The sequence below is a fragment of the Protopterus annectens genome, chromosome 1.part1 (assembly GCF_019279795.1).
Source record: "Protopterus annectens isolate FY-2018-M chromosome 1.part1, PAN1.0, whole genome shotgun sequence".
NCBI lineage: Eukaryota > Metazoa > Chordata > Ceratodontiformes > Protopteridae > Protopterus > Protopterus annectens.
The window spans coordinates 459,085,663-459,111,141 of record NC_056726.1 but is presented as its reverse complement, the minus strand read 5'-3'; the positions used below and the strand labels follow the sequence as shown (position 1 = coordinate 459,111,141).

The 25,479-nt window shown below is 41.6% G+C and overlaps 1 protein-coding gene across 1 annotated transcript in view; it reads right to left on the bottom strand.

The window, feature by feature from the left end:
- Positions 1–24,492, bottom strand: part of LOC122805765 (protein PET100 homolog, mitochondrial) — a 273,886-nt gene extending 249,394 nt beyond the window's left edge. Inside the window, exon 1 of the mRNA XM_044076036.1 lies at positions 24,358–24,492. Coding sequence (XP_043931971.1) covers positions 24,358–24,384 — 27 coding nt within the window. The 5' untranslated portion in view covers positions 24,385–24,492. The remainder of the gene's footprint in view (positions 1–24,357) is intronic.
- Between the last annotated feature and the right edge of the window lie 987 nt (positions 24,493–25,479).

The window sequence follows — 25,479 nt, the reverse complement described above, 5'->3', positions numbered from 1 at the left end:
TGGATGTCCACGGTCAACTGATATGCTAAACTGACAGGACAAAATATTTCAAGACTTCTGATCAGCTATTCCCTAAGGTGGTACGAAAAACGGACAGTGTCAAAAGAGACAATTTCTAAATGTCTGACTCATGCCATTTATGTGAGTGTGTGTTATTCTCACCCTAAGACACTTCTGGGCAAACTCGAGACTCATTCTCTCAGGGCTCTGGCTACTTCTACAGCTATCTGGAAAGGGGTAGACTCTAGATGTATACTAAAAGCAGCAACTTTGTTTACTGTGCACATTTACCAAGCATTACAAACTGGATTCCTTATCTAGGTCCAGAGCAGGGTTTGCTAGGACTTTTCTCCAGGAGGTCTTGGACTCTGATCCTTCTCTTCCTCCTTTTCATTCTAAGCTCTGGTACTCATCCCATATCACTTGGGCTACTGCAACAGTGCTCCAATGATGAACATGAACATTATTTAATTTATTTATTGACATTTGTTTACCAGGATAGTCCACTGGGCCAAGGAGAATCCATTTTCAGTGGAGACCCAGGGAGAAAAGCTCCACAAAGTACAAGTATTACACAGCACAAGTACGTATATAGTATATTATGTGACAAACAATAAAACATAAATATTACAAATGTGAAGCATAGTACAAATTCAATACAGCACCATACAGTGGAGAACTAAAAAGATAGTACATTCTGATCAATATACGGTAGTACTCTGTCAGACATATACCGCAGTACTCTGTCAGACCACTTACATAAAACAATTGCATACATAAACTTACTATAACAGATGTTTAAAAACATCAGCGTTGCAGTAGTCACACCCTCCTGACATTCCCCTCTGTTTTCCTGTTTTATGTCAGTGTGGCTTTTTTATCATTACTGTTTCTATTTGGGAGGTCTCTAACCTCCCATTTCTAAAGAAAGTAAGCTCTTAAATTTAAGTGCCCTGGAAGACGCACTAAAAGCTTTGTAACCTGACTAGTTGGTCTGATCCTGGCAGGCCAAGTCCCACAGAGTTTAAGCTACTGCAAAACTGATATATTCAAATACCTACTGTCATGGTAAGTTTGCATATACAAATATACTTTCTGGTGAGTTAACACACTACAGTTCCTTTTTGCTGAACCCTTTAAATGACAATCCTCACAATACTGAGAAAGAAGGCTTTTCAGATGTGGTCCTATAACTACACACCCAAACACGAGCATTACCCAAGTATGCCTTGAACACAAAAAGCCTGTAATGTGCACAGATGCGAATATGAAAAACATATTTTCAGCCAAGGGTAGTACAGTGGTTAACATTTCTGCCTCACAGTGCTTGATCAGGAGAGTCTGCATGTCCTTCTAGGGACTGAGGGAGAGTTTTGCCAGGCGGTCTAGTTTCATAGTATATGTGGTGCATACCTTTAAATGTGTTAATGACTAGGAAAGTACATGTCATGTGGTACACTACTTTCTAGAAGCAGTCAAAGTAAAGACATCATCTAGGCTTGAAAAAAGTAAACAGACACTATATACAAAGTATACTGCCAAAATTTCAATCTACATGTTATGCAGTGTGAGAAATATGTGTTTACAAGTAATAATCATCAGTTAGAGAAAATAAATACATCCAGATGCAGTCAGGAATTTAAATGGAAGTGTTGAATTAATGAGATGGGAGCAGCCAATAATCTTGAGAAGGTACAATCTGTCACATTTCTCCACTTTTCCATGGACTAAGCACTGAAGATGGTTCATACATTTATCATTCAAGAAAAGGAGGAAAGACAAAGAAGTTAAGGACTTAAAGTACACCTTTAAACAAGCTTATTTTCTTTACAAGGGCACAGATTTCTGCTACATACATTTATTTTTACTTAGTAAAGAATCAACCCAAAGAATATGAATCTGGTGGATTAAAGGACTCATAAGAGACACTCAGTGGTATAAGAAATGATCAAACAAGGAGCAGGCTACTGAAGTAGACCAGACCTCAACTCAGTGGTATAAGAAATGATCAAACAAGGAGCAGGCTACTGAAGTAGACTGGACCTCAACAAAGACTGTGGCTATACACAGAGTGAGTGAAGTCTATAAGATAAGTGCAATTCAAATAAAGAAGCAGAAAATGAGAAACAGGAGTTAAAGGCTTATGTGCACAAGTGTGGTTATCTACAAGTAAAAGAAGCATTTTGTTTTTAATTAGTTCCATATAAGCTCTGGTAGAAAAAAATCATTCTGTAAAGATGTTTGAAAGATAGCAAAGTCTTGACACATTTGATTTCTTTTTTTACATCTTTACAGAAAGATTGCAGGGGAGACGCAGCTAATATGGTGATGGAGTAGAAGCAATGTGAAAAGGCTCCAAAGGAAAAGTTTTATAATTAAATAAAGGCAGAAAGTAATAAAATATCATATCCTGACTGAAACAATGTTTTCAGTGAAGAAACATAATTTAAAAGCAGCATTCCTGTCAGTTTGTGAAGAAACAAAGAAAACCGCCTGACAGAATGAGTTTAAGTACATAAACGGTCATAAGGATAAATAATCTGCCTCAAGGAAAATGGGCAACAACTGCTTACATAAATGCAATAATAAAACTAGTGCTGAGAACAAAACAGACAAAGTATGCACATCATAACAAACTATTAAGCAATAACTAAGCACGACAAATAGATAAAAGAAAGAGAAAATATTTTAAATGAAGTGAACAAACTACTTAAGGAAAAGAAACAAATTGAATTTTTATTAATGCAAAATGTATGGCCAATGGAGAAGAGAGGGATCTATGAGACAGAGGAAATAATATAATAATACTGGTGCACCAGAGTGCAAACTGATCAACTGCCTAGTATGTTTTGGCTCTCTTAGTGTTACACACAAGTGAACTATGTACCTCCATGTAATGTAAAAAGAAAAACACTTCATTTTCCCCGCTTAAGAGAAAGGAAAAAAAGACTTGCAGCTGAGCAGGCTGACATCTGAGAGACCTCAGAAACTACCTTAAGAACAAAAAAGGGATTGAATACTTTTGTTGGCAGTTAATGCACAAGATTAAGGCTTTGAGCCATTAATGACCCGCTTCCTGTAGTCAGGGTGCAGGATTTGATTCTTTCCACCACCATATGCATACTGCATGACTTTGAGCAGGTCACTAACCAGACAGTGCTCCTGTGTCACCCCTGAAAAGGGGCACTTTTTCCACTGGGCTTACTTTTTTAATCCGTTTGTTAACTGGGTATGTCTCATTACACATCAACACTTCCATCTCAGAAATCCTCCTGACTCATGTAACTGCTAGCAAGAAAATGGCTTTCCAGGCAAGATAATCAAAGTCTTACAAATTAGCACACCCAGATACAGATTTAAGTCCCAGGCAGGTGCTTTCCAAAACTGTGGAGACCAGAGTCAAAAGGATATCCTTCAAGCACTACTGCAAAGTGAGCAGAGAGGCTACGCTTGCTGAAGCGGGTATAAGAGGGATAAGTATACTTTAACAAATAAACAGACCAGACCCATATTCTAATAAAGAAGTTACAAGGGCTGAGAAACTAAAAAAGCTGCGGGGTCCAAGATTTTGACTGACAATATAATCTGTCTTATAGCTCCTTCAAAATACACATGTTGGTATCAATGCATAAATGACACAAGTTTTAGACCCTCAGTTTCTTATAAAAGAGCATGACTTGCTTCCTCAAAACTGGTTAATGCTACAAAGTATCTTTATGCATAATACTTAAAAATTCATCTTATCAAGAAAGACCAAAGATGATAACTCGCATGTGTGAAATTTTACATAATAGCCTCAATACAAATAACATTATCTCAAAATTATATAACATGTAATTCATTTATAAAACAGGTATAAATCAAAGTTTATATTCAAAGGCTGTTCTTTTAATTTCTCACGACGAAAAACAAAAAAATGTTATCCATGAAGCATACTTCATGGTCTCGTTACTGGAGTATTTGCTTGGCAATATCTCCATAGTGCACTTCTGACACCATAAGACAGTTAAAAATCAATAATAGCTCCAAGGTATCCTGCTAGAGATGCACAGAACATACCAAAGCTGATTGGGGACATAAATGGTTATTGGAACAGCATAGATCATTTTCTCAAAACATTATTCACAGATTCCTTTTTATTGTCCAAATTATTAGTTATTTTCAATGTGAATGAAGGTTACTTTTTGAATAAGAATAATTTGTATTTACTATGGTCAGTATTTGCTATTGCCAAAAAATGCATTACCAGAAGATAGAAAACTAGCTGCCCACCCACCGTTCGGTATTTCTTGTCTTCAGTGAAAGACCTGGCAATCAAAGAAACTAAGACCAAAGAACTTAGATATCCAAAGACATTTGTTAATAATCCTTGGACAAGAGTTTTAGCACCTATTGAGACTTTACAAATGGACTACAACTCTTTCTGAATTGATACTTATACTCACAGCAAGAGGTTCTCCCGTTCAAATCTCGGCTGGAGTGCCTTCTGTGTCAAGTCTTCATGTCTTCCCCGCAGTAGAGTGGCATTCGAAAGACATGCGTGAATGGGTGTGCCTTTGTTGAAGGCTGGGCGTGGGGCTGGCACCTCGGCACCATAAAAAATCGACTGCAATCATTAGCGGACCAGAGTTCTGCTGTGGCGACCCCTAACCGGGAAAAGCCGAAAGAAAAACAACAACTAAAGAACTTGTGTATTTAACTGTGATCTGCAGTTTTGCTTCAGGCCTATGTATATATTGTAAATAGTTTTTACTTTGTTAATAATTTGTCTTAGAATGAGAATATGGTTTGTTATTTGTTGTCTTTTACTTTTCATGGAAAATGTAATAAAAATTTGAATAAAACATACACAAAAACTTTCACAGAAAAAAAAAAAAACAGATGGCTAGCTAGTTGCAATTTACCCAAGATTACCTTAAGGTTATGACAAGTCTCTTGTGCAAAGGCAGATTACCTGAGATCTCAGCTAGATATAGCAGCCAAAGCTATCTGAGCCAGTTCCGAGCTATAAGAATTCTGTCCTCTTTCTTTACAGGTTTAACAGCGATCTTATGATCAGAGGCATGGGAGGAATGGCATACATTAAGGCACAATCCTCGGTGACTGAAAAGGTATTGGTCACCATTGCTTTCCCATGGGAAAACCTAAAGAGAACACAGGAAGCCAATGTGAGGCAAAAAGGTCCACTCTGGAATAACTTTACATCTTTGTCAACAGAGGAAAGTGTCTCTTTTCAGCTGTCATTCATGACTTTCTGAGGCCTGTCTGTTTACACTGTCTGCTGAGGTATTCTCTTTGCTTGGAACAAACTACTGGAAAAGGATTTATTTAAAAAACTTGTTCCCAAATAATCATAACAAGCCTTTAATGATGGCCAAGTTTTTCCCCGTTTATTGAGGTAACACACTGTTTTACTGTTTATCTTAACCTATAGACTCCTTAGTTTTAATATTGTTTAGTCAGCCATGAAACTAGGTCAATGACCAACATCTCTAACACTTAACATGGCACTTCCTCTAAGAAGACCACCACAGGCCCTGAACTTGGCTCTCTATCAGAAATGTGCAACCCAATATGAAAGTCCCAATAGTTCAAAAATGATATTGTTTAGTCAGCCATGAAACTAGGTCAATGACCAACATCTCTAACACTTAACATGGCACTTCCTCTAAGAAGACCACCACAGGCCCTGAACTTGGCTCTCTATCAGAAATGTGCAACCCAATATGAAAGTCCCAATAGTTCAAAAATGAAAGCAGTATTTACAAAACTCACTGCTGCACTCTGTTTGTGTAGCCCTTCCTATATCAAAACTTAAAACACACACACACACACACACACTAGTTATGCAAACCTATTCTGACAGCAGTGCACCTCACAGGACAGATGAATACTCAGAGATACCACAGTCTCAAAATTAGTACATAATCTAGTGTCTCTATTATTAGTTGTTCTAAGGACCACAACTGCTGCCATCAGACTTTCAAAGGGCACCTCCTGAACTTTTATTTCTAGTAGATAAGCTTCCCAACCATAACAGAAAGCATCAGTTGTCAAGGTCTGAAAAGTGAATTCCAGAGACAAGCACTCCAACACAAAACTTCTGTCTATCTTGAGGAGGCATTGGTTGACAGCTCAACATAGATGCCAAGGAAACAAGGGAAAGGCCACCTGAGGCTATGCCAGCACTGAGGAACAGAGGGCTACAACCCTGACTGCAGATGACCTGGGTTTAAGCAGCAGCCTGGTAAATGAAACAGCCGCATGGCGAGGGATGGGAATGAACAGTCAGCATGACTCACCCAGACTGGAGAGAGTTAGCCACATTGTACTATGAGAGCACTTTCAGGGGAAAGATAAGAAACACGTTTCACATGCAGAAAGACTCAGATACAGGAGCTCATACAAAGAGAACCTAACACTACAAATGAACAGTGCATGCTCTGTGCTCAGTACACTGAGTATTAACTACGCCTGCCTTCTAAAATGGGGAAAGTTGTAGGCGTTCAAAAACATCCCAGAGAATACAATAATTACTGTACATCACACTATGACTACAATGACTTCCCTGCCAGGTTCATGAAATGCAAAGTCCCAGTTTACATATTCTTATACTATGGAAGCAAGCAGAAGCTATGTTAATCAATCACCCACCCCCCAAAAAAGATGGCCTTTTTTGTTAGTAGCTCTTAAAGACATACCGCTAATGTTACTAGGTAATGCACATCACAAGACCTTACCTGTAGTGCACATGATAAAAACCTCATGGGGAACATGGCTAGGCTTAAAAAGGCCCCCCTTGGGTTGTTAGCCTAGTAATCATCTATGAGGCTATGGAGACTGGTAGCACATTCACATTGTCTGTATTATTTATCAGCATCCTGATGAACATTATAAAATAACAGTGACAAAAGTGAAAACGTTTTGTCAATTTTTGAGTCAGAGTGGTCTATAGTTCAAAGCTATAATCTGCAGTTCGATTTACTTTTTTGAAATGATGTCACCATTTAATTTTTTTTTTTAATTTTTCAACTTCATGAGAAACCATTAGACTTGAAAACATACCCCAAAGCAATCACTATCAATTCTCATGTGGTGAAAGCAATTTAGCAGAAAACTAGATGATCTAGGTCAAGAGATTCTATTTATTCCTCAACACCAGCAAAACTACCAAGCAGGTGGTAAAGGTACATTGTGCTACATTTCAACATGTCACAAGGCGGGGAGGGGGGGTTAAAGAAGTCAATATTTTCACCTTTTAAGAAAAGAAGAAAGACTAATAAGTAGGGGCAACAAAAATTGCAGGGATTATTTTAAACCTAGAAAATAATACATCATGTATTTATTTTTTAACAAGAAGACAAAAACTACAGATGTTCATCTTACAATGCTAAAGCACGTAGTCAAAGTTACATTTAGTCCCATTTCTTCAAAGGCAATTTAAAAAAGCCAACTCAATGAAAAACAGCCCTCAATCTGGCATCTAGTTCACCATTCACACTGAAATCTTCCCTTAATCAGCTGCACAAAATCTTATCTGTAAAGCATTTCTGCAGGAAGCAAGCCTCTCATGTTCCTTTTCATGTAGAGGTTGACAACTCCCCATACATCGCACAGTTTAATAGACGTGAGACTGTACAATCACAGAGAAAACTCTACATATAGTACTGTTTCGCATCCATGATGACTCAATATCAATGTGCATATGCATGTGTACAATAAAAACACATGCATGCACACAGACACATACACACACACATATATATATATATATATATACACATACATACATACATACACACACACACACACACACACACACACACACACACACACACACACACACACACACCAGTATTAATTGATTGCTTTCACTTTAACAATGATCACAACACAAGTGAATGAAAATAAGATCAAACACAAACTAGAAGGACAAGAAGGCATTGAGCAAATATTCTCCAAAAGAGCGGTGGAATTAGTTTATTTAGTGGCTTATGAATAAGAGGTTACCTCATTCAGCAAGTCAGATTGGGTATCTCAGTCACCATGGCAAAGTCTGTGTGACACCTGAATTAACTTCCATTATTTTAAACCTTCAAGTTTCACTCCTGCTACCATCCACACTTTTTTTTTTTTATGATGGGCATTTATAAGTTTGATCTGCTTAGGAAAAGCTGTAAATTCCTTGCTGCCCAAGCTAAAGTCCTTTTGTTAAAACTGACATGATTTGCACAACTGTAAGAACTGCAGTAAACATACAAGGCCATGTCAAACCCAGATTTGATGTATATGCTTCACCTCAAAAAATCTAGATCCATCAGAGCCACAAGGGCGGGAGACTTAAACCTCGACACGGCTATTAATAGGACGTGCTGGAGGGATAGATTCATCACCCAAAGACTCCCTATGCTGTGGAATAAAATCCCGGTATATGTGAGGCAGAGCACCTCGCTGGCCTTGTTCAAGAGAAATCTTGACCAATGGATGGGAGATCGCAGATATACCCCAGGGATTACCTCAGTGTCACTGCTCAACAAAGGCACAGCAAAATAATGGGTATAGTTCCCCATACTAAAGGGGTGGCGTAAGCCACAAAACTATGGGCTAGGCTTGTAAATGCCCTCGGGCAGATAGCCTAGTATGAACCTATGAACCTATGAACCTATGAAATACTTCAGGTGATAACCTTTGGGGTACCTGAAGCCTGCATCAACACTCTGTGGAAACGAAGATGAATTGCCACATTATATAATCAAGTGTCACCAAAATGATGTGAAATGTTAGAAAAGAACAAATTTCTTTCAAATTATGAAATTGAGAAATTACCACAAGCCTCTTAAAGTTAGTGGATTACCTATTGACTTCAAAACTGCAGAAAAAAAACACAGGCAATCCTGCTGAGCTGGACTCTTCCAATGAACATGGTACATTTTTACTGGAAACTCAGAGGTATTCATACCAAGTCAGCTAACATCTCAGACAGATGTGACTTCTGTTCCAACATCTCATTCAAAATGACTACCTCAGGACTGTACCACTCCCCTTCCCTGCACAGCAGTAATGGAATATGAATTCAAGCACCTGATGAAAGAACAGAACACGCCAACACTTTCTGATCTTCCCAGAGTATCCAAAGCAAGTCTACTACACCCTGTATGACTATGCATTTCCTCATTACAGTCAAGAGTCCTCCAATGGTCATGGCACACAGCTACAGTCCTGCACCAAATGGGATGACCTGGTTGGAGGATTGATGTTTCAGCCTGGTTTCATCCCAGCCATTAATGGATTATTACAGTGATGGTCCTTTTCATAAACATTCAATCATATTGAGAATACTTGCCAGATTCCAGACTTTGGTTTTAATCCTCTTAAGGAAAGGAAAACTTCACCAGGTTCACCTGAACACCTAGATAGATTAAGTGATGAAGTAGATGCACTTTTCAAAGGTTAATTATTTATTTTCATTTGTTGACTGGCGAAGTCCAACTGAGTGTACAATGCTTTTTCAACGCAGACCCGGGGAGAAATGCTCCGTTGGTACAACATAATACAAGCTACGATGTACATTAACACGTCAATTAAATATTAGTGTCACCCTTGACAGTACACGGTTAGAAAATTATAAATAGTAGCACAATGAATTCAGTAGCAGATTATAATAGGAGCTAAAAGGTTGGCAGCCCATGGCCCAGAGCTTCAAAAGGCCCAAGCTAATAAAACAATTTTCCATTCACAACTTCAAGTGAGACCTTTTTCACATACCAACCACAAAACTAAGCATGGGAACACAGAGTACACGTTTTACAGACAGACCAACCAGAGCTGATAAAATGGAGCCATAGTGAATGAGACCTGGGATGACATGTAATACGTGGTCAGAAGAATACAGTAATAGAAACTTTTGCTGGAGCACCGATCTAGAGAATAGCAAATATCTCTCTTGTACAAGTGAGAGAGAGAGAGAGAGACAGAGAGAGTGTGTCTGAGTGAGTTAGGAGACATGTTGTTACTTACCTAGCCTGAAGACTGATAAAACAGTTCTATATGAGGTTTATAACACCAGGAGTACTGTCTGGTTAAGTCACTTTCTCAGACTCACACAGCAGGCAAATGGAGAAAAAGAATCAAACCCTCCATGCATCACTACAGGAAGCATATTAAGAGCTTACAGCCTTAATCCTCTGTACCAACTGCCAGACATTCACACACCTCTTTATCTGCTGATAAATCACTGATAGTTAAAAATCACCAAGGTGTGCAGTCAGTCGGTGATGCTAGTAATTAGCTTCATAGTTGTTCATAGGTTCATAGATTGGTACTAGGCTATCGGCCCTAGGGCCTAAACAAACCTAGCCATAACACTTCCCTGGATATTTCTTCCCACAATATTTAGCTCCCTGGACCCCTGTCTAGCAGGGCAACTGACATGATCCCCGGGGCGAATTTCCTATCTCCCATCCAGTCATAGGTTCATACTAGGCTATCTGCCCGAGGGCATTTACAAGCCTAGCCCATAGTTTTGTGGCTTATGCCACCCCTTTAGTTTGGAGAAACTATGCCCATTATTTTGCTGTGCCTCTGTCGAGCAGTGACACTGAGGTAATCCCTGGGGTGTATCTGCGATCTCCCATCCATTGGTCAAGATTCCTCTTGAACAAGGCCAGCGAGGTGCTCTGCCTCACATATACCGGGATTTTGTTCCACAGCATAGGGAGTCTTTGGGTGATGAATCTATCCCTCCAGCACGTCCTATTAATAACCGTGTCGAGGTTTAAGTCTCCCGCCCTTGTGGCTCTGAGGGATCTAGATTTTTTGAGGTGAAGCATGTTCATCAAATCTGGGTTTGACATGGCCTTGTATGTCAGGCACAGGTCACCTCTGAGCAAGCGGTAGGCAACTGAATAGAGCTGGAGTTCTTTCAGTCGGACAGCATTCCTTTTGGTGAGGAACTTTTGTGGCCTCTCCAGCTGCTGCAAGTGTCGGGTCAGATACATTCCGAATGGGGCATTGTACTCAATCATTGGTCTGATGAGTGATGAGTATAGGGAGACTATGACCTCCCATGATCTAGATGCGAATCCCTTCATGATAAGGTGGGCAATGTAGAAGGTCTTCCTAACTACTTTAGCAATATGAGTGTCGAATGAAAGGCTACTGTCAACCTGGGTCCCCAGGTCTCTGATAACTTCTTCTGTGCTCAGTGGATTGCCACCTATATGGTAGCTAGGGGTAACCTTGTTTTTCCCGAAGGATATGACTATGCATTTCTTGGCATTTAACTTTAGGCCATGGCTCTGGCACCAGTTATCCGTTTCTGTGAGACCCTTCTGAAGGATATCTGTGTCAGATGTGTTTTCGACTTCGCCCAGTTTGCAGTCATCTGCAAACTTTGTCAGCCATAACCCTCCTGTGTTTGCTTGTACTTCAGAAAAGTAGATGCCAAACAAGAGTGGGCCCAGGACTGAGCCCTGTGGGACACCACTTGTGACAGGCTTTGAGTCTGACATGGCGCCAGCAACTCTGACCCTGTGGGTTCTGTCACTCAGCCAGTTTGCAACCCATCTTGTGATGTATGGGTTTACATTTAAGCTGATGAGTTTTTCAATGATACCCGAGTGGGGTATTGTATCGAAAGCCTTCGCCAGGTCGAGGTAGGCTGTATGGACTGCCTTTCCCTCATCAATGGCCTTGGTGACTGTCTCGAAAAAGTCAACCAAGTTTAAAAGGCATGATCTGCCTTTGACAAAGCCAAACTGGGTTGGATCCAAAGTCTGCAAATTCCCTATGTCTTTATTTATGAGATCCATTATGATCCTTTCCATGGCTTTGCAGATAAGGCTTGTCAAGCTAATGGGACGGTAATTTCCAGGGTCGGTGGAGGCACCGCCTTTGTAAAGTGGGACCGCAGTCGCCGTGCGCCACTCCCTGGGTACGTATCCGGAGGTGAGACTAAGATTAAACAGCTGTCCTAACTGCGGGTTTAATTCCTCGTTGAGTTCGTGGAGCACACAGCCGGGGACACCATCAGGTCCCATGGATGCTGTGTTTTTTGCCTTGGAGAGAGCAGTTCTCACCTGGGCATTAGAGATGTTTGGGGGGCTACAATCATTTGGTATAGATATCTCTCCTTTTGGGAGTTTGCACTGAACCTGTCAGCCAGTATGTTGGCAATGTCTGTAGGATCAGTAATCTTCACATCATTTTGAACTAATTCTGAGCATATCTGGGAGTTTCCTCCCAGGTTTCTAACATAGCTAAAGAATGCCTTATGATTGTCTTTTGAGTCCTTAGCTATTTTTCTCTCAAAATTAGCTTTGGATGATTTGATGAGAGCTCTTAGCTTTTTACTTATAGTGATCAGCGGTGTCTTACCTTTTAAGGATTTTGATCTATCTTGTAGTAGCTTCCTCCTTTTGTTGTAGAGTTTGTTTATGGCTGGGGTCCACCAGACTGGACGCTTGCCTTTGGTACAAAGAGTCTTTGTTTTGCTTGGGATTGCCTGATCCATACAGCCCTGCAGGTGCTGGTAGAAGGCATTTGTAAGTGATTCAGCGGCTTGAGTATTGTTTACCGCCGGCTCGGGGGCCTTAGAGGAGACCACACTAGTCTTTAGAAGTGTGAAGTCGGCTTTCGAGAAGTTCTTTACTGTGGTCTTTTTTATTTCAGGTGGGGGCGGGATGAGGACCTCCAGCGAGATTAGTTTGTGATCTGATCTCACCAGTGAGGGGTATACTTCCGGTGTTGAACATTGTGCTCCCATGTTCGTGATGATGAGATCAAGTATGTTTTCTCCTCTTGTGGGGATGGTGACTAGTTGTTCCATGGCATTTGAGTTTATGAATTCCAGGAACTTTTGGGCTAGAGTGTTTGGGCTTGAGTAGTGTTCCCAGTCTATATTAGGGTAGTTGAAGTCACCTAGTATGATGGTGTTTGGAGATACAGTTATCCCCTCCAGTGTTTTCAGGAAAGCCATGCGAGGTTCCTGAGTTTGCGAGGGTGGCCTGTAACATGCTACAAATTGCAGAGCAGTCTTGCCTATGGTTAATTGCACCTGGATGGTCTCCGATGCATCGTGTGTTGCCACCAATCTTGAGGTGTGGGTGTCCTTGATGAATATGGATACCCCCCCTCCTTTCTTGGTATTGTCCGGATTTTGGGGCCGGAACGCATGATACGAGGTAAAACCTGATAGTGCTGGGGTGCTCTCAGGAGCCTTGAACCAGGTTTCTGTCGCAGCACAGACATCGATGTTCTCCATACTGAGAAGGGCCTCGAGTGCGTGCATCTTGAGGTTGAGACTTCTGGCATTGAGCAGCATTACCCTTAGTTTTTTTTCTTTATTGTGTTCTAGGGTGGTAGGTTTAGAATTTGAGCCTTGCCTAAAAAAGGCACTATGGGGGTGGCAAGAGCCTTTGCCAAAATCCGGAATCCCAGGGGTGACAGGTGCAAGCCGTCCCTTGCGAAGCAGCGTGGCTTGTCCAGCATGTCATCCCAGGCAGACAGACATTGGATCCCCTTTGAATGACACCAGAGTTTAAGCCAATTGTTAAAGCTGATCATCTTATCTCTGTATTGTGGCATCATTCTTGGTGAAGGTAGGATACTGCTCAAGGTCAGGGTCATACCTGCTTGGGCTACATAATCAGAGAGCTCCTCAATGTCTCTTTTCATGTAGTCCAAGGAGGTACGTCTCAGCTCGTTTACACCAGCGTGGACAATGACTGAGTCGTACTTGTACCTGCTGTTGAGAGACCTGAGTGCTTGCGTTATGTGGCGGATTCTAGCACCCGACAGGCAGCTTACTGTGACCTTCTCCTTACTCAGTCTGGTGAGTGGGACGTCAGTGTGTCTGACTATGGAGTCACCAATGACTAGTGTGTCTGGCATTGTGTTTGGCCTTATGGGCTGTGACTGCTTGACACTCTGACTGTGTGGTCTATGTGTTGCAGGTGTTGTGTTCTGAGGTGGTAGTTGTTTGGGTGTCTGCTTTGGTGGCCTCTGCTGTTTTGGTAGATTTTTTGATCAGAGCCTCCGAGTATGTCTTTGTGTGTTTATGTGTATGATTTGAGGTTGTGATGGTACTATGTGAGACTGGGTCTATAGTGTGTGTGGTTACCTTCTCCTCCTGTCTGGCCTTGCCAGACCTATGTTGAGAGAGCTCAGCCTCCAGTTTGGCCGTATAGTTGCATCTCTCGCATGTATTTGTGTTTTGTGGGAGGAGGAGGTTCCTTTTGAAGAGGGCCAGAGTATGGGGAGTCTCTGGGTCAGGAGCCTATACCACCAGCATGTTTTGTTCATTGTGACAACAAGGTTTAGATCCCTGGAGCGTGTGGCTCTGAGGGATTGGGATTTCTTTAAGCGGAGCATGTTCAACAGCTCAGGGTTTGACATGGCCTTGTATGTTAAGCAGAGATCGCCTTGGAGTAGACGATATGCCACAGAGTATAGCTGGAGTTTTTTTTAGACGGTCAACATATGGCATCTGCTTTAGGCCTGTGATTTTTTTAGTGAGGTATTTCTGCAGCCTTTCCATCTCTTGCAGATATCTTGTGAGGTACATACCAAATGGGGTGTTATACTCTATAATGGGTCTAATGAGGGATGTGTACAGTGGGACAATGACCTCCTTTTTTCTGAATGAAAAGCCCTTAGTGATGAGGTGTGCCACATAGAAGGATTTCCTGACTGTTGTGGCAATGTGGTTATCGAAGGCGAGACCACTGTCCACCTGTGTCCCTAAGTCTCTCATCACACTTTCAATGCTTAGTGTACTGCCACCTATGTGGTAATTCATGGGTACATGTTTTTTTCCAAAGGGGGTAACTACACATTTCTTGGCATTAAGCTTGAGCCCATGGCTCTGGCACCAGGCATCTGTTTCTGTACGGCTCTTTTGTAGAATATCCACATCATTTGGGAATTCAATAATGGCTCCCAGTTTGCAGTCATCTGCGAACTTTGTTAGCTAGAGTCCCTTAGTGTTGGCCTGTACTTCAGAGAAGTAGATGCCAAAGAAGAGTGGCCCCAGGACTGTACCCTGAGGTACTCCACTTGTCTGGAGCTGGATTTAGAGTTGGCTACTTTTACAGTCTGGGTTCTGTCAGTAAGCCAGTTGGTAACCCATCGAGTGATGTTGCCCAGCTTAGTAAGTTTATCTATTATTCCAGAGTGGGGGATGGTGCTTGAAGGCCTTGGTGAGGTCCAGATAGGCTGTGTGGACTGCCTTACCCTCGTCCACAGCTCTGGAGACTGATTCGAAGAAGTCAAGCAGGTTCAGGAGACAAGATCGTCCCTTCACGAACCCAAACTGGGTGGGGTCCCGTGTTTGAAGGTTGCCAATGTCTTTGTTTACAAGTTCCATGATAATGCGTCCCACGCCCTTGCAGATCAGGCTCATTAGACTGATGGGACAGTAGTTCCCAGGATCCAAGGTGGATCCCCCCTTGTGGAGTGGGATAACTGTAGCTGTGCTCCACTCAGTGGGCATGAAGCCTGAGGTGAGGCTATGATTAAACATGACACTTAGGTGAGGTGCCAGTTCATTTTGTAGTTCATGTAGTACACAGCCCGAGATGTCATCTGGTCCCATGGATGCTGTATTCTTAGCTTTGGAGAGTGTGGTTTCTACCTGTGTGGCCGTGATTACCGGAATTTGGCAATTTTTTTGGTACCGAGATTGGCTGTTGAGGGAGTGAGAGGGGGGTGAAGTTGGCACTAAATCGATCTGCCAGGATATTGGCAATATCCTTAGCATCAGTATATTTAATGCCATTCTGTTGTAGCTCAGTGCAGATCTGAGCATTGCCATTTAGATTCTTGACATAACTATAGAATGCCTTCTGGTCGTCTTTGGAATCTTTGGCAATTTTATTTTCATAACTAGCTTTTGAGGATTTTATGAGGGATCTCAGCTTCTTACAGAGGCTGGTGAGGGAGTTTTTTGCATCCTGGGATTATCCGCTTTTCTGCAACAGTTTCTTCCTTCTGTTGTATAGTTTGCTTATAGCAGGGGACCACTAGATTGGCTTCCTTTTTTTGGAGGAGAGCATCTTGGTTCTATTTGGGATGGCACGATTCATGCACGAGTGGATGTGCTCATACAGTGCCTTAGTGTAGGATTCAGCAGTCGAACTTTCAGATCAGTCTGCATGGGTGTCATGAAGTTTGTCACTTCTGACTTCAGTAGCATGAAGTTGGCTTTGGAGAAGTTTTTTAAGGAGGTTTCCTTTCTGGGGGGAGGGGGTGGGATGTGAATGTCAAGGGTGATTTGTTTCATAGGTTCATACTAGGTTATCTGCCCTAGGGCATTTATAAGCCTAGCCAGAGTGTGTTTGGCTTTCGCCACCCATTTTAAATTAATTTTGCTATGTTCTTTTTCGAGGTTAGTATACTGTGCCTCTGTCTAACAGCGACACAGAAGTGATACCCGGGGTAAACCTACGATCTCCCATCCACTCATCAAGATTCCTCTTGAAGAGAGTCAATGAGGGACTCTGCCTAACCTGGACCTGGATTTTATTCCAGAGTGAAGAGAGCCTCTGGGTTATGAATCTGTCCCTCCAGCATGTCCCATTTATTTCAGTGCTGAGGTTCACATCTCTCGAGCGCATAGCTCGATGGGATTTGGATTTTCTGAGGTGCAGCATGTCCATTAATTCCGGGTTGGACATGGCTTTATACGTCAGGCACTGATCGCCTCTGAGCAGATGGTATGCCACTGAGTAGAGCTGGAGTTTCTTTAACCGGGCAGCATATGGCATCTGTTTGAGCCCTATGATCCTCTTGGTGAGGTACTTTTGGGGTCTTTCCAGTTGCTGCAGGTGTCTGGTAAGGTACATCCCGAAAGGAGCATTGTACTCAATTATGGGCCTGATGAGGGATGAGTAAAGAGGCACAATGACCTCCCCTGATCTAGATGTGAATCCCTTCATGATTAGGTGGGCTATATAAAATGTTTTTCTAACCACTTTGGCCACGTGGTTGTCAAATGAGAGATTGCTATCAACTTGGGTCCCCAGGTCCCTAATTACTTCTTCTGTACTTAATGGATTACCACCTATGTGGTAATTTGTGAGCACTGTTTTTGCCAAAGGGATGACTATACACTTTTTGGCGTTTAGCTTGAGGCCATGGCTCTGGCACCAGTTGTCTGTTTCTATGAGGCCCTTTCGGAGGATGCTTGTGTCGGCTGGAGAGTCGATTATGGCGCCCAGTTTGCAGTTATCTGCGAACTTAGTCAGCCACAGTCCTTTCGTGTTGGCCTGTACCTCAGAGAAATATATACCGAACAAGAGAGGTCCCAGGACTGAGCCTTGTGGGACGCCACTTGTAACTGGTTTGGAGTCTGACATGGCTCCAGCAATTCTAACCATGTGGGTTCTGTCCTTGAGCCAGTTTGCAACCCATCTAGTGACATAGGGGTTTATATTTAAGCTGGTGAGCTTATCTATAAATGCCCGAGTGGGGTATTGTATCGAAGGCTTTTGCGAGGTCCAGGTAGGCTGTGTGGACCACCTTCCCCTCGTCAATGGCCTTGGTGACTGTTTCAAAGAAATCAACCAGGTTTAAGAGGCAGGATCTGCCCTTAACAAAGCTTATGGTTAGACCTGACCAATGAGGAGGTGACCACTGGTGTGGAGCATCTATCTCCCATGTTGGTAATGACCAGGTCTAGGATATTGCAGCCCCTGGTGGGACAATGGATTAGTTGATCCAGGGCGTTGGAATTTATGAATTCCAAGAACCGTTGGGAAAAGGTGTTGGTACCAGAGTAGTTTTCCCAGTTAATGGCAGGGTAGTTGAAATCACCCAGTCCCAGTATTAGGGCGTTTGGTTGTATCTTAATATTTTCCAGTATGTTGTAGTGAGAATCTTGGGGCATGGTGGGGGGATCTGTAGCAAGCTACAATTTTGATTGCAGTCTTACCTAGTGTTAGTTGCACCTGGAGAATTTCAGATGCATTGTGCTGGGCAACTAGCCTGGAGGTGTGAATATCCTTGGTGAATATGTTCACTCCTCCACCTTTAGTATTTCAGTCTTGGTTTTGTGGCCGAAAAGTATGGTAAGAGTTATAGCCTGGTATTGCAGGGGTGCTCTCTGGAGCTTTGAACCAGGTCTCAGTTACTGCATAGATATCAATGTTCTCCATTTTTAGGAGTGCTTTGAGGTTTAGACTTCTAGCATTGAGTAGCATTACCTTCAGATTTTGCATGCTTGTATCTGTTATAGTGGTGGTTTTTGTCCTTTGACCCTTGCCTAAAAAAAGGCATTATAGGAGTGGCAAGAGCTTGAGCCAGTAACCTGAGGTGACAGGTATAGACCACCTCTGGCAAAGCATCGTGGTTTGTCGATCATGTCTTCCCAGGCAGACAGATACTGGATCCTCTTTGAATGACACCAGAAGCTTAGCCAATTGTTGAAGTCAATCATTTTGTCCTTATACTGTGGTTCATGGTTCACAAAATGTATGATGATGCAAAACCTTGCTGTTTTGTTAACATTTTAAGTGAATGAGAGTAATTTGCTCTCATCTGTCTCCAATTTTACAAAAACATCTCTGATTTTGCATCGTATTTATTCCCTGTCCCTGGTTAGATTCTTTTTCTGGTAAATTACTGAGGCTTACAGTCAGTCATTAATGATGGTCATTACATTTTCATAGTTTTTATTGCTCAGAAAATGCAAACCCATACAACAACTCATTCTGTTAACGTTTTAGGTGATTTGGAGTTCTCTGGCACTTAAGGCCATACGATATTAGTGCACCGCTTCCTGTAGTCAAAAGTACAGTGTTTGAACCCTTTCAACTTAATTTGCTTAATATGCTACTTTGAACAAGCTGCAAATTATGGTCACTTTTGTGTTTATCTCTGTACAAGTGCTTGGGTCCTGACCTTCTTATAACTTACGAATTAGCATAATGGGTTAAGCTGCTGTTTACTTTGTCAAGTATGTGGTGTTTGAATGCTTCCCTTCCCTTCTTACTTTAGTCTGGCAAATGGTGCAGAGAGCTAAGGCTGTGAGCTGTGGTATAGGGTTTGATTCCCTCAGTCCTCATCTGCCTACCGTTTGGCCTTAAAATCATTTCACCAAGACAGCATCTTGGGGTAACTGGAAATTTGGGCGAGGCTACTCAATGGGTCTCTGGACTGCAAGCCAATAAATACTTAAGAACCCAGCAGTTATAATGTAAATGAAAGAAATGGATTATAGTAAACAGGAATATCATCATATGAGCCACGTCCTTTGATGATGTGTGATCCTTGCTTTCCTTGATTTGTTGACTGTTAACAGTGTGGTTACTATTTAGCTATGAATAAACTGAACAACATGAAGTCTGTGAGTTTACTGTGAATATTTTAACTATGAATACAAGAAATCTGTACAAAAACAACTGAAATAGTGGGACAAAATCCCAAAATCAGGGACAGATTTTAACTACTGCTCTTATAAACTTAGAAAATTGTTAGAATATTTGTTTTTCTTTAGCATGTATTTTTTGTCAGATATGAAGTCTGAAACTCAAAGGTTTGTTATTATTTAATGACTTCAATCTGCTATGGTTTATTAGAAAACACAAAATTTATGTGGGACAGACCAAAAATATAAGGGAAAAGTCTAGACATTCTGTGAAAAGCTATAGATAGTCAAGAGGTATGCTTTGCAGGAACAGTGTGTGTATGTTTATTAAGTTGGAATGTTTGGGCTATTCTGTATTTTTGTGAAACCAATTTGAAATATGTTACTTTTGCCATTATTATTGTAATTATTTTTTGACACAGACTATAATTTCTGGGTTTAGGGGATATCTGTGGATAAAATGGCTGACCCTGCTGAGTTGATATCAAGTTAAAAAGTCATTAATCTGTCTTTGTAGGAGTAGTGTGCATACCTCTCAACCATACCGAATTACTCGGTTTTTACCGAGTTTTGGGGTCCAAATGAAGGGGTGCCACGATTCCAGAGTAGCACCCCTTCATTTCCGATTTTTTTCTTTTGGTTTTCTTACTTTTTCAGATATCGTGCTGTCGGAGCTGACGCCATCACGTGCGTGATGACGTCAGCTCTGCCAGGCCTGTCAGCCAGTCAGAATGGAGCTCCTGCAGCTCACGTCATCATTTCCGGCTCATTTGGATTACTTGCTCTTTTGGATTTGCGAGCGGGAAACAATTTAGTTGGGGAAGTAGTTTATTTACTTGCTCGTTGTGGATTTAGGGGCAGAATTATCATTGGGGAAGCAGCAGCTGAGTATTTGGATTTCTAGCTGCATCGTTGTATTTATTATGAGCACGGCATTTGGAATGGATTTCTGAATATCAAGTAGTATTGTATTGGGGAAGCAGCAGCTCAGGTCGTGAGTTGCACTCATGGAATCAAGCAAGTAGTAAGTGCACTTAACAAGGGAAGAGAGTGAGTGAGTGAGTGAGTGAGTGAGTGAGTGAGTGAGTGAGTGAGTGAGTGAGTGAGTGAGTGTATGTATATGTGTGTGTGTGTGTGTGTGTGTGTGTGTACAGATAATGATTAAAAGATGTCCCAGTGAGTAACGGCTGATATGTTCTTGTTGTATCTTTCGGCTTTTCCCGGTTAGGGGTCGTCACAGCAGTTTTAAAACAGCCGTTAATTTATGTGAATATGAAATCCATACTGCCCTACCTGCTAAACATAGGACTTTGTTTTATAAATTTGACCTCTAAATAACAAGAAGCTTTGAGGGACTTGCTTGAAACATCTTATTTGGAGATTCGCTCAACCGATAAAGGGGTAGTATTGTTGTGATGGATAACAGTTCTTCTATTTACAACAAAGGTCTTATCTATTGAGTGATGAAAATACTTCTACATGGTTGTTATACAAACATCATATTAAAGGTTTAATAGATCGAGTACATTTCTTTATATTTGACATGCATATTACTGGTCTCATTACACAAGAACATTTTAGTTATTTTACAGTTGAACATCCATTGATCTATATGCTGTACTTGTGTATTAGAAGGGTTGTGGAAGGTCCTCTGATAGTGCTATTAGAAGTCTTATGATAATGTGCAAAGTAATGCAGGCCAATATGTGAAGCTCACCTGAAATTTAACTGGCCTTTCAGGTTAAAATGCATTGTGTGTCATTAGTTGAAGAATGCTAACAGTCGAGCATTTGCATTTGGTGCACTGGCCGGATGCATTTTCTTTGGATGTTGTGTGTGTGGGTTTCAATGCTGTTTCAATGAATGTGAGTTTCAAGGGCAGACAAGTTTTAATGCCAACTGTTTTCATTGTAAGACAGTATTGCTTTTACCAGCTGTCTAGTAGTGTTTGTGCATTGTTGTGCAGTCAGTGCTGTAAAAATAAAATCCAAATAATCGTTGTAGAAGTAAAGCAGTATGCACACACTAGTAATTGGGGTGAACTAGTCAGGTAATGGGACATTGGAATGGCTGCAGGGGGACTCTGGTGCCATATTTTGGTTGCCCGTTCTTCAGTTACATTTGAAAGTTGGTGTCCCACAATTCCATTGGAGTGGGTGGGGTTACATAATTATGTATGTAAATTAGATGTTAATTAGTGTACGGATTTGTACCTATTTTTCATGGGCCTTGTCCAGATTTTTGATGTTTCCAGGTTGAGAGGTATGCTAGTGTGCATTTGTGTAAAGCATGTGGAATATTTTACTGTGGCCATAATTGAGGAGTACAGACACTAGTGGACTCTAATGACAGCAGTTTGAATGGCCTTTTATGGTTGAAATGTTTTGAAACTGGTATGGTGGTGGTGCTGCGGTAGCGTTGTCGCCTCACAGTTAAACGTTGCCCATTCGACTCTCAGTTAGAGCGTCTTCTGTGTGGCGACATGCGTGAACGGGCGTTCCTTCATTGAAGGTTGTGCGTTAGGCCCGGCAAGCCAGCACGTAAAAATCTACTGCCAATCATTAGCGGACCGGAGTTCCGCTGTGGCGACCCCTAACCGGGAAAAGCCGAAAGACACAACAACAACTTCTGCCATTATTGGTTCATACATTTGTTTCACAGTTTACCACAAAAAATGTTCAAAGCTACATATTTTATGTAACAAACGTTGTTGTATTAAACAAGAAATACAATTTAAAACAAACAGGAAGACAACTCCAAAAGAACACCTGTATTTATACATGGATGAGTCACGGTTTGAAATTCTCCACTGCCTGAACTGGTTCACGTTACGTAAAAGCCTACTGAATAAAAAGGATACATCTGCAGTGATCAATCACAATATACAATTAAACAACTTACAAAAATGAATTATGACTATCGAATTGGAAACTTGGACATCTGCATACAAGACTGAGCATTTTTAAAAATGTCAGTAAGCAATATGGGAAGTACTACTAAGAACTGAAAGCTTATGGGCCAGTGGAAACCACATCCCACAATGCTGAATCCTTCACAAATGCTTTTTACGGACATCTCCAAGAATGCATGGATCATGCAATCCCAAATAAAACCAAGACCCTCTCCACCAAGGGCAGGCGCCCTGTCTGGTGGACCCCAGCCGTAAACAAATTGTATAACAAAAGAAGGAAGCTACTGCACGACAGAGCAAAATCCTATAAAGGGAAGGCATCTCTGATCAGCACTAGTAGAAAGCTACATTCTCTCATAAAAACATCCAAGGCCAACTTTGAGAGAAAAATCGCTAAGGACACTAAAGAAAACCGCAAGGCCTTCTTCAGCTATGTTAAAAACCTGGGCGGAAACCCTCAGATATGCTCAGTTAGTTCACAACGACAAAAAATACACTGAACCCACAGATATTGCCAACATTCTGGCAGACAGGTTCAGTGCAAACTTCTCACCTCCCTCACCCCCAAAAGAAGAAATACTTATCCCAGCTGAATGTAACCTTCCTGTCATCTCACATGTCCAGGTGAGAGCCGCCCTCAGCAAAGCTAAAAACACAGCATCAATGGGACCTGACGGTATCCCGGGTTGCGTGCTACGTGAACTCCAAGAGGAGCTAAACCTGCACGTAAAAATGCTATTTAACCTTAGCCTTACTACAGGATATGTACCTGAACACTGGCGTACAGCAACAGTGGTCCCACTCCATAAAGAAGGCACCTCTACAGACCCTGGTAACTACCGCCCCATAAGCTTAACCAGCCTGGTCTGCACAGCTATGGAAAGAATCATTATGGAACTCATAAAGAGAGACATTGGGGACCTACAGACACTTGATCCCACCCAGTTCGGCTTTGTAAAGGGCAGATCCTGCCTTTTGAACCTGGTCAACTTTTTCGAAACAGTCTCTAGAGCCATTGATAAGGGCAAGGCAGTCCATACTGCCTACCTGGACCTGGCTAAAGCCTTCGACACAATACCCCACTCAGGCATCATAGACAAGCTCAACAGCTTAAATGTAAATCCATACATCACAAGATGGGTTGCAAACTGGCTAAAGGACAGAACCCATAAAGACAGAACCCATAAAGTCAGAATCGCTGGAGCCATGTGAGACTCAAAGCCAGTCACAAGTGGTGTCCCACAGGGTTCTGTCCTGGGACCCCTCTTGTTCGGCATTTATTTCTCAGATGTGAAAGCAAACATGGAAGGGTTGTGGCTGACAAAGTTCGCAGATGACTGCAAACTAGGCGCCACAGGTATTCTATATCTATTCTGTACACTTTTGTACCATTACATGGGGTGGCGAAAGCCACATCACTATGGCTATTCTTATAAATGCCCCAGGGCAGATAGTCTAGTACTAAACTATGAAACTATGTGTTAGCTAACTATCCAAAACTTTGCAGATCGCAAAGACTTTGTCCTCATGTTTTTGGTCTGCCCCTCAAAAATAATGTGAGTTTTCTGGTAAATCACTGATGACTGAAGTCAGTAAGTAATGACAGATACTGGAGCTTCAAACTTCATAGCCTTCGAAAAATGCAAACTAATGCAAAACTTGCTTATTCTAACAAACTTCTACAACGGTAATAGCAACATTTAAAACCTGTCCCTTAATATGGGACTTTGTTCAACTCTGGCGCTAACATACTGGTAGGTACGATCACAACAAATGTTCTTATTTATTCTGAGGCGAGGGTCAAAGGCTAACGACACTAAACAGAACCTTCGTGCCCTGCCATGCATCATTCAAGTTTCAGACCAGTTTTCAAGCTACAGACTGCGAGTTTAAAAACTTGCAATAAATTGCATCCTGTTAATCAAGGTTAAATGTTGGTTCTGGAGAAACTTTACGACTGAGGCAATACTACTGTACCTCATACCCTTTACTTTCATCAGGTGAAAACAAAATATACACAGCCACCCTACTTTAGGTATGCTTACTATTACCAACACCCCAGTTATCTAAAACAACATCTCACCCGAAACACTTCTAAACGAACACCCATCCTAATGAACTTTTCATCTGCTTGTTGATTTTCTAAAGGTACTTCCTGTAGATTGATGACAACATGTGGTGACGAAGACACGCAACTGTAGAGTCTCTAATTGCCCAACCAATGGTGAGAGGGCGTCGGGCTTTAATACGGTTGACAACATCCGCATAAGAAGCAGTATAAAGTAGGACTAAGTACATTAATAGTATGCTTATGGTGGGTGGTGTGAGCTGACCCTGGAATAGTGCTATTTGTAATTGCCAGGAATAAAGTATGTTACTAGCATGAGTATGGGTGGTGTGACCTGAAATAGCGCTATTTGTAATTGCCAGAAATTGTCGACCGAGTCTGTAATTAGGATTTTGAGACTGTTAATATCCTACTTTTGGTACGTTTGGTAAATTCAGCGTTTCCAATTCACTTTTGTAAAAGCGTAGCGACGTTACCCCCAAATTGTCATTGTTATAGTACAACATTTGAAGTGGTAATACTGTTTATTAAGTGTATGCCCTGCCAATTATTAGCGGACCGGAGTTCCGCTGAGGCGACCCCTAACCGGGAAAAGCCGAAAGATATTAGTTTTATGAAGTATATGCCCTTGACTGTGTCACCTCTACAAAACATGGCCTAGAAACGGTTACGTTACGCCGGGGATGGTTAGTGTATTTCCACCCTCTCAGTAGTAAACCCTCCAAAATACCCCTAACATCGTAAATAATGCACGCCCCCTTATTGCCGCACCGTACACATTTATAAATATATCGTTACTGGTGTCTAATGAATATTCATAAAGAACGTTACGTAAATTACTCCGTTTCTAGGAAAACATAAATTAAAAAATGAGAGTTATGTTCAGTGAGACTTTTTTTATAGTTTATGAGCCACAGCTTCTCCCAACTGTCTGATTTGAATCGTATTTTACTTCTGGCATAGCTCTCAACCAATGAGGGACAAATCTCAGAATCGGGGACAAATCTTATCTTGAGACATTGACAGAATAACAATGATGTGACACTTTGCGAGGGACAGTCCCTCTTTGGGCCGTTGTATCCTGCAAAAAAATTTGTAAAAATGGCAAATGTCCTGAGATTTTAGGACAAAATGATT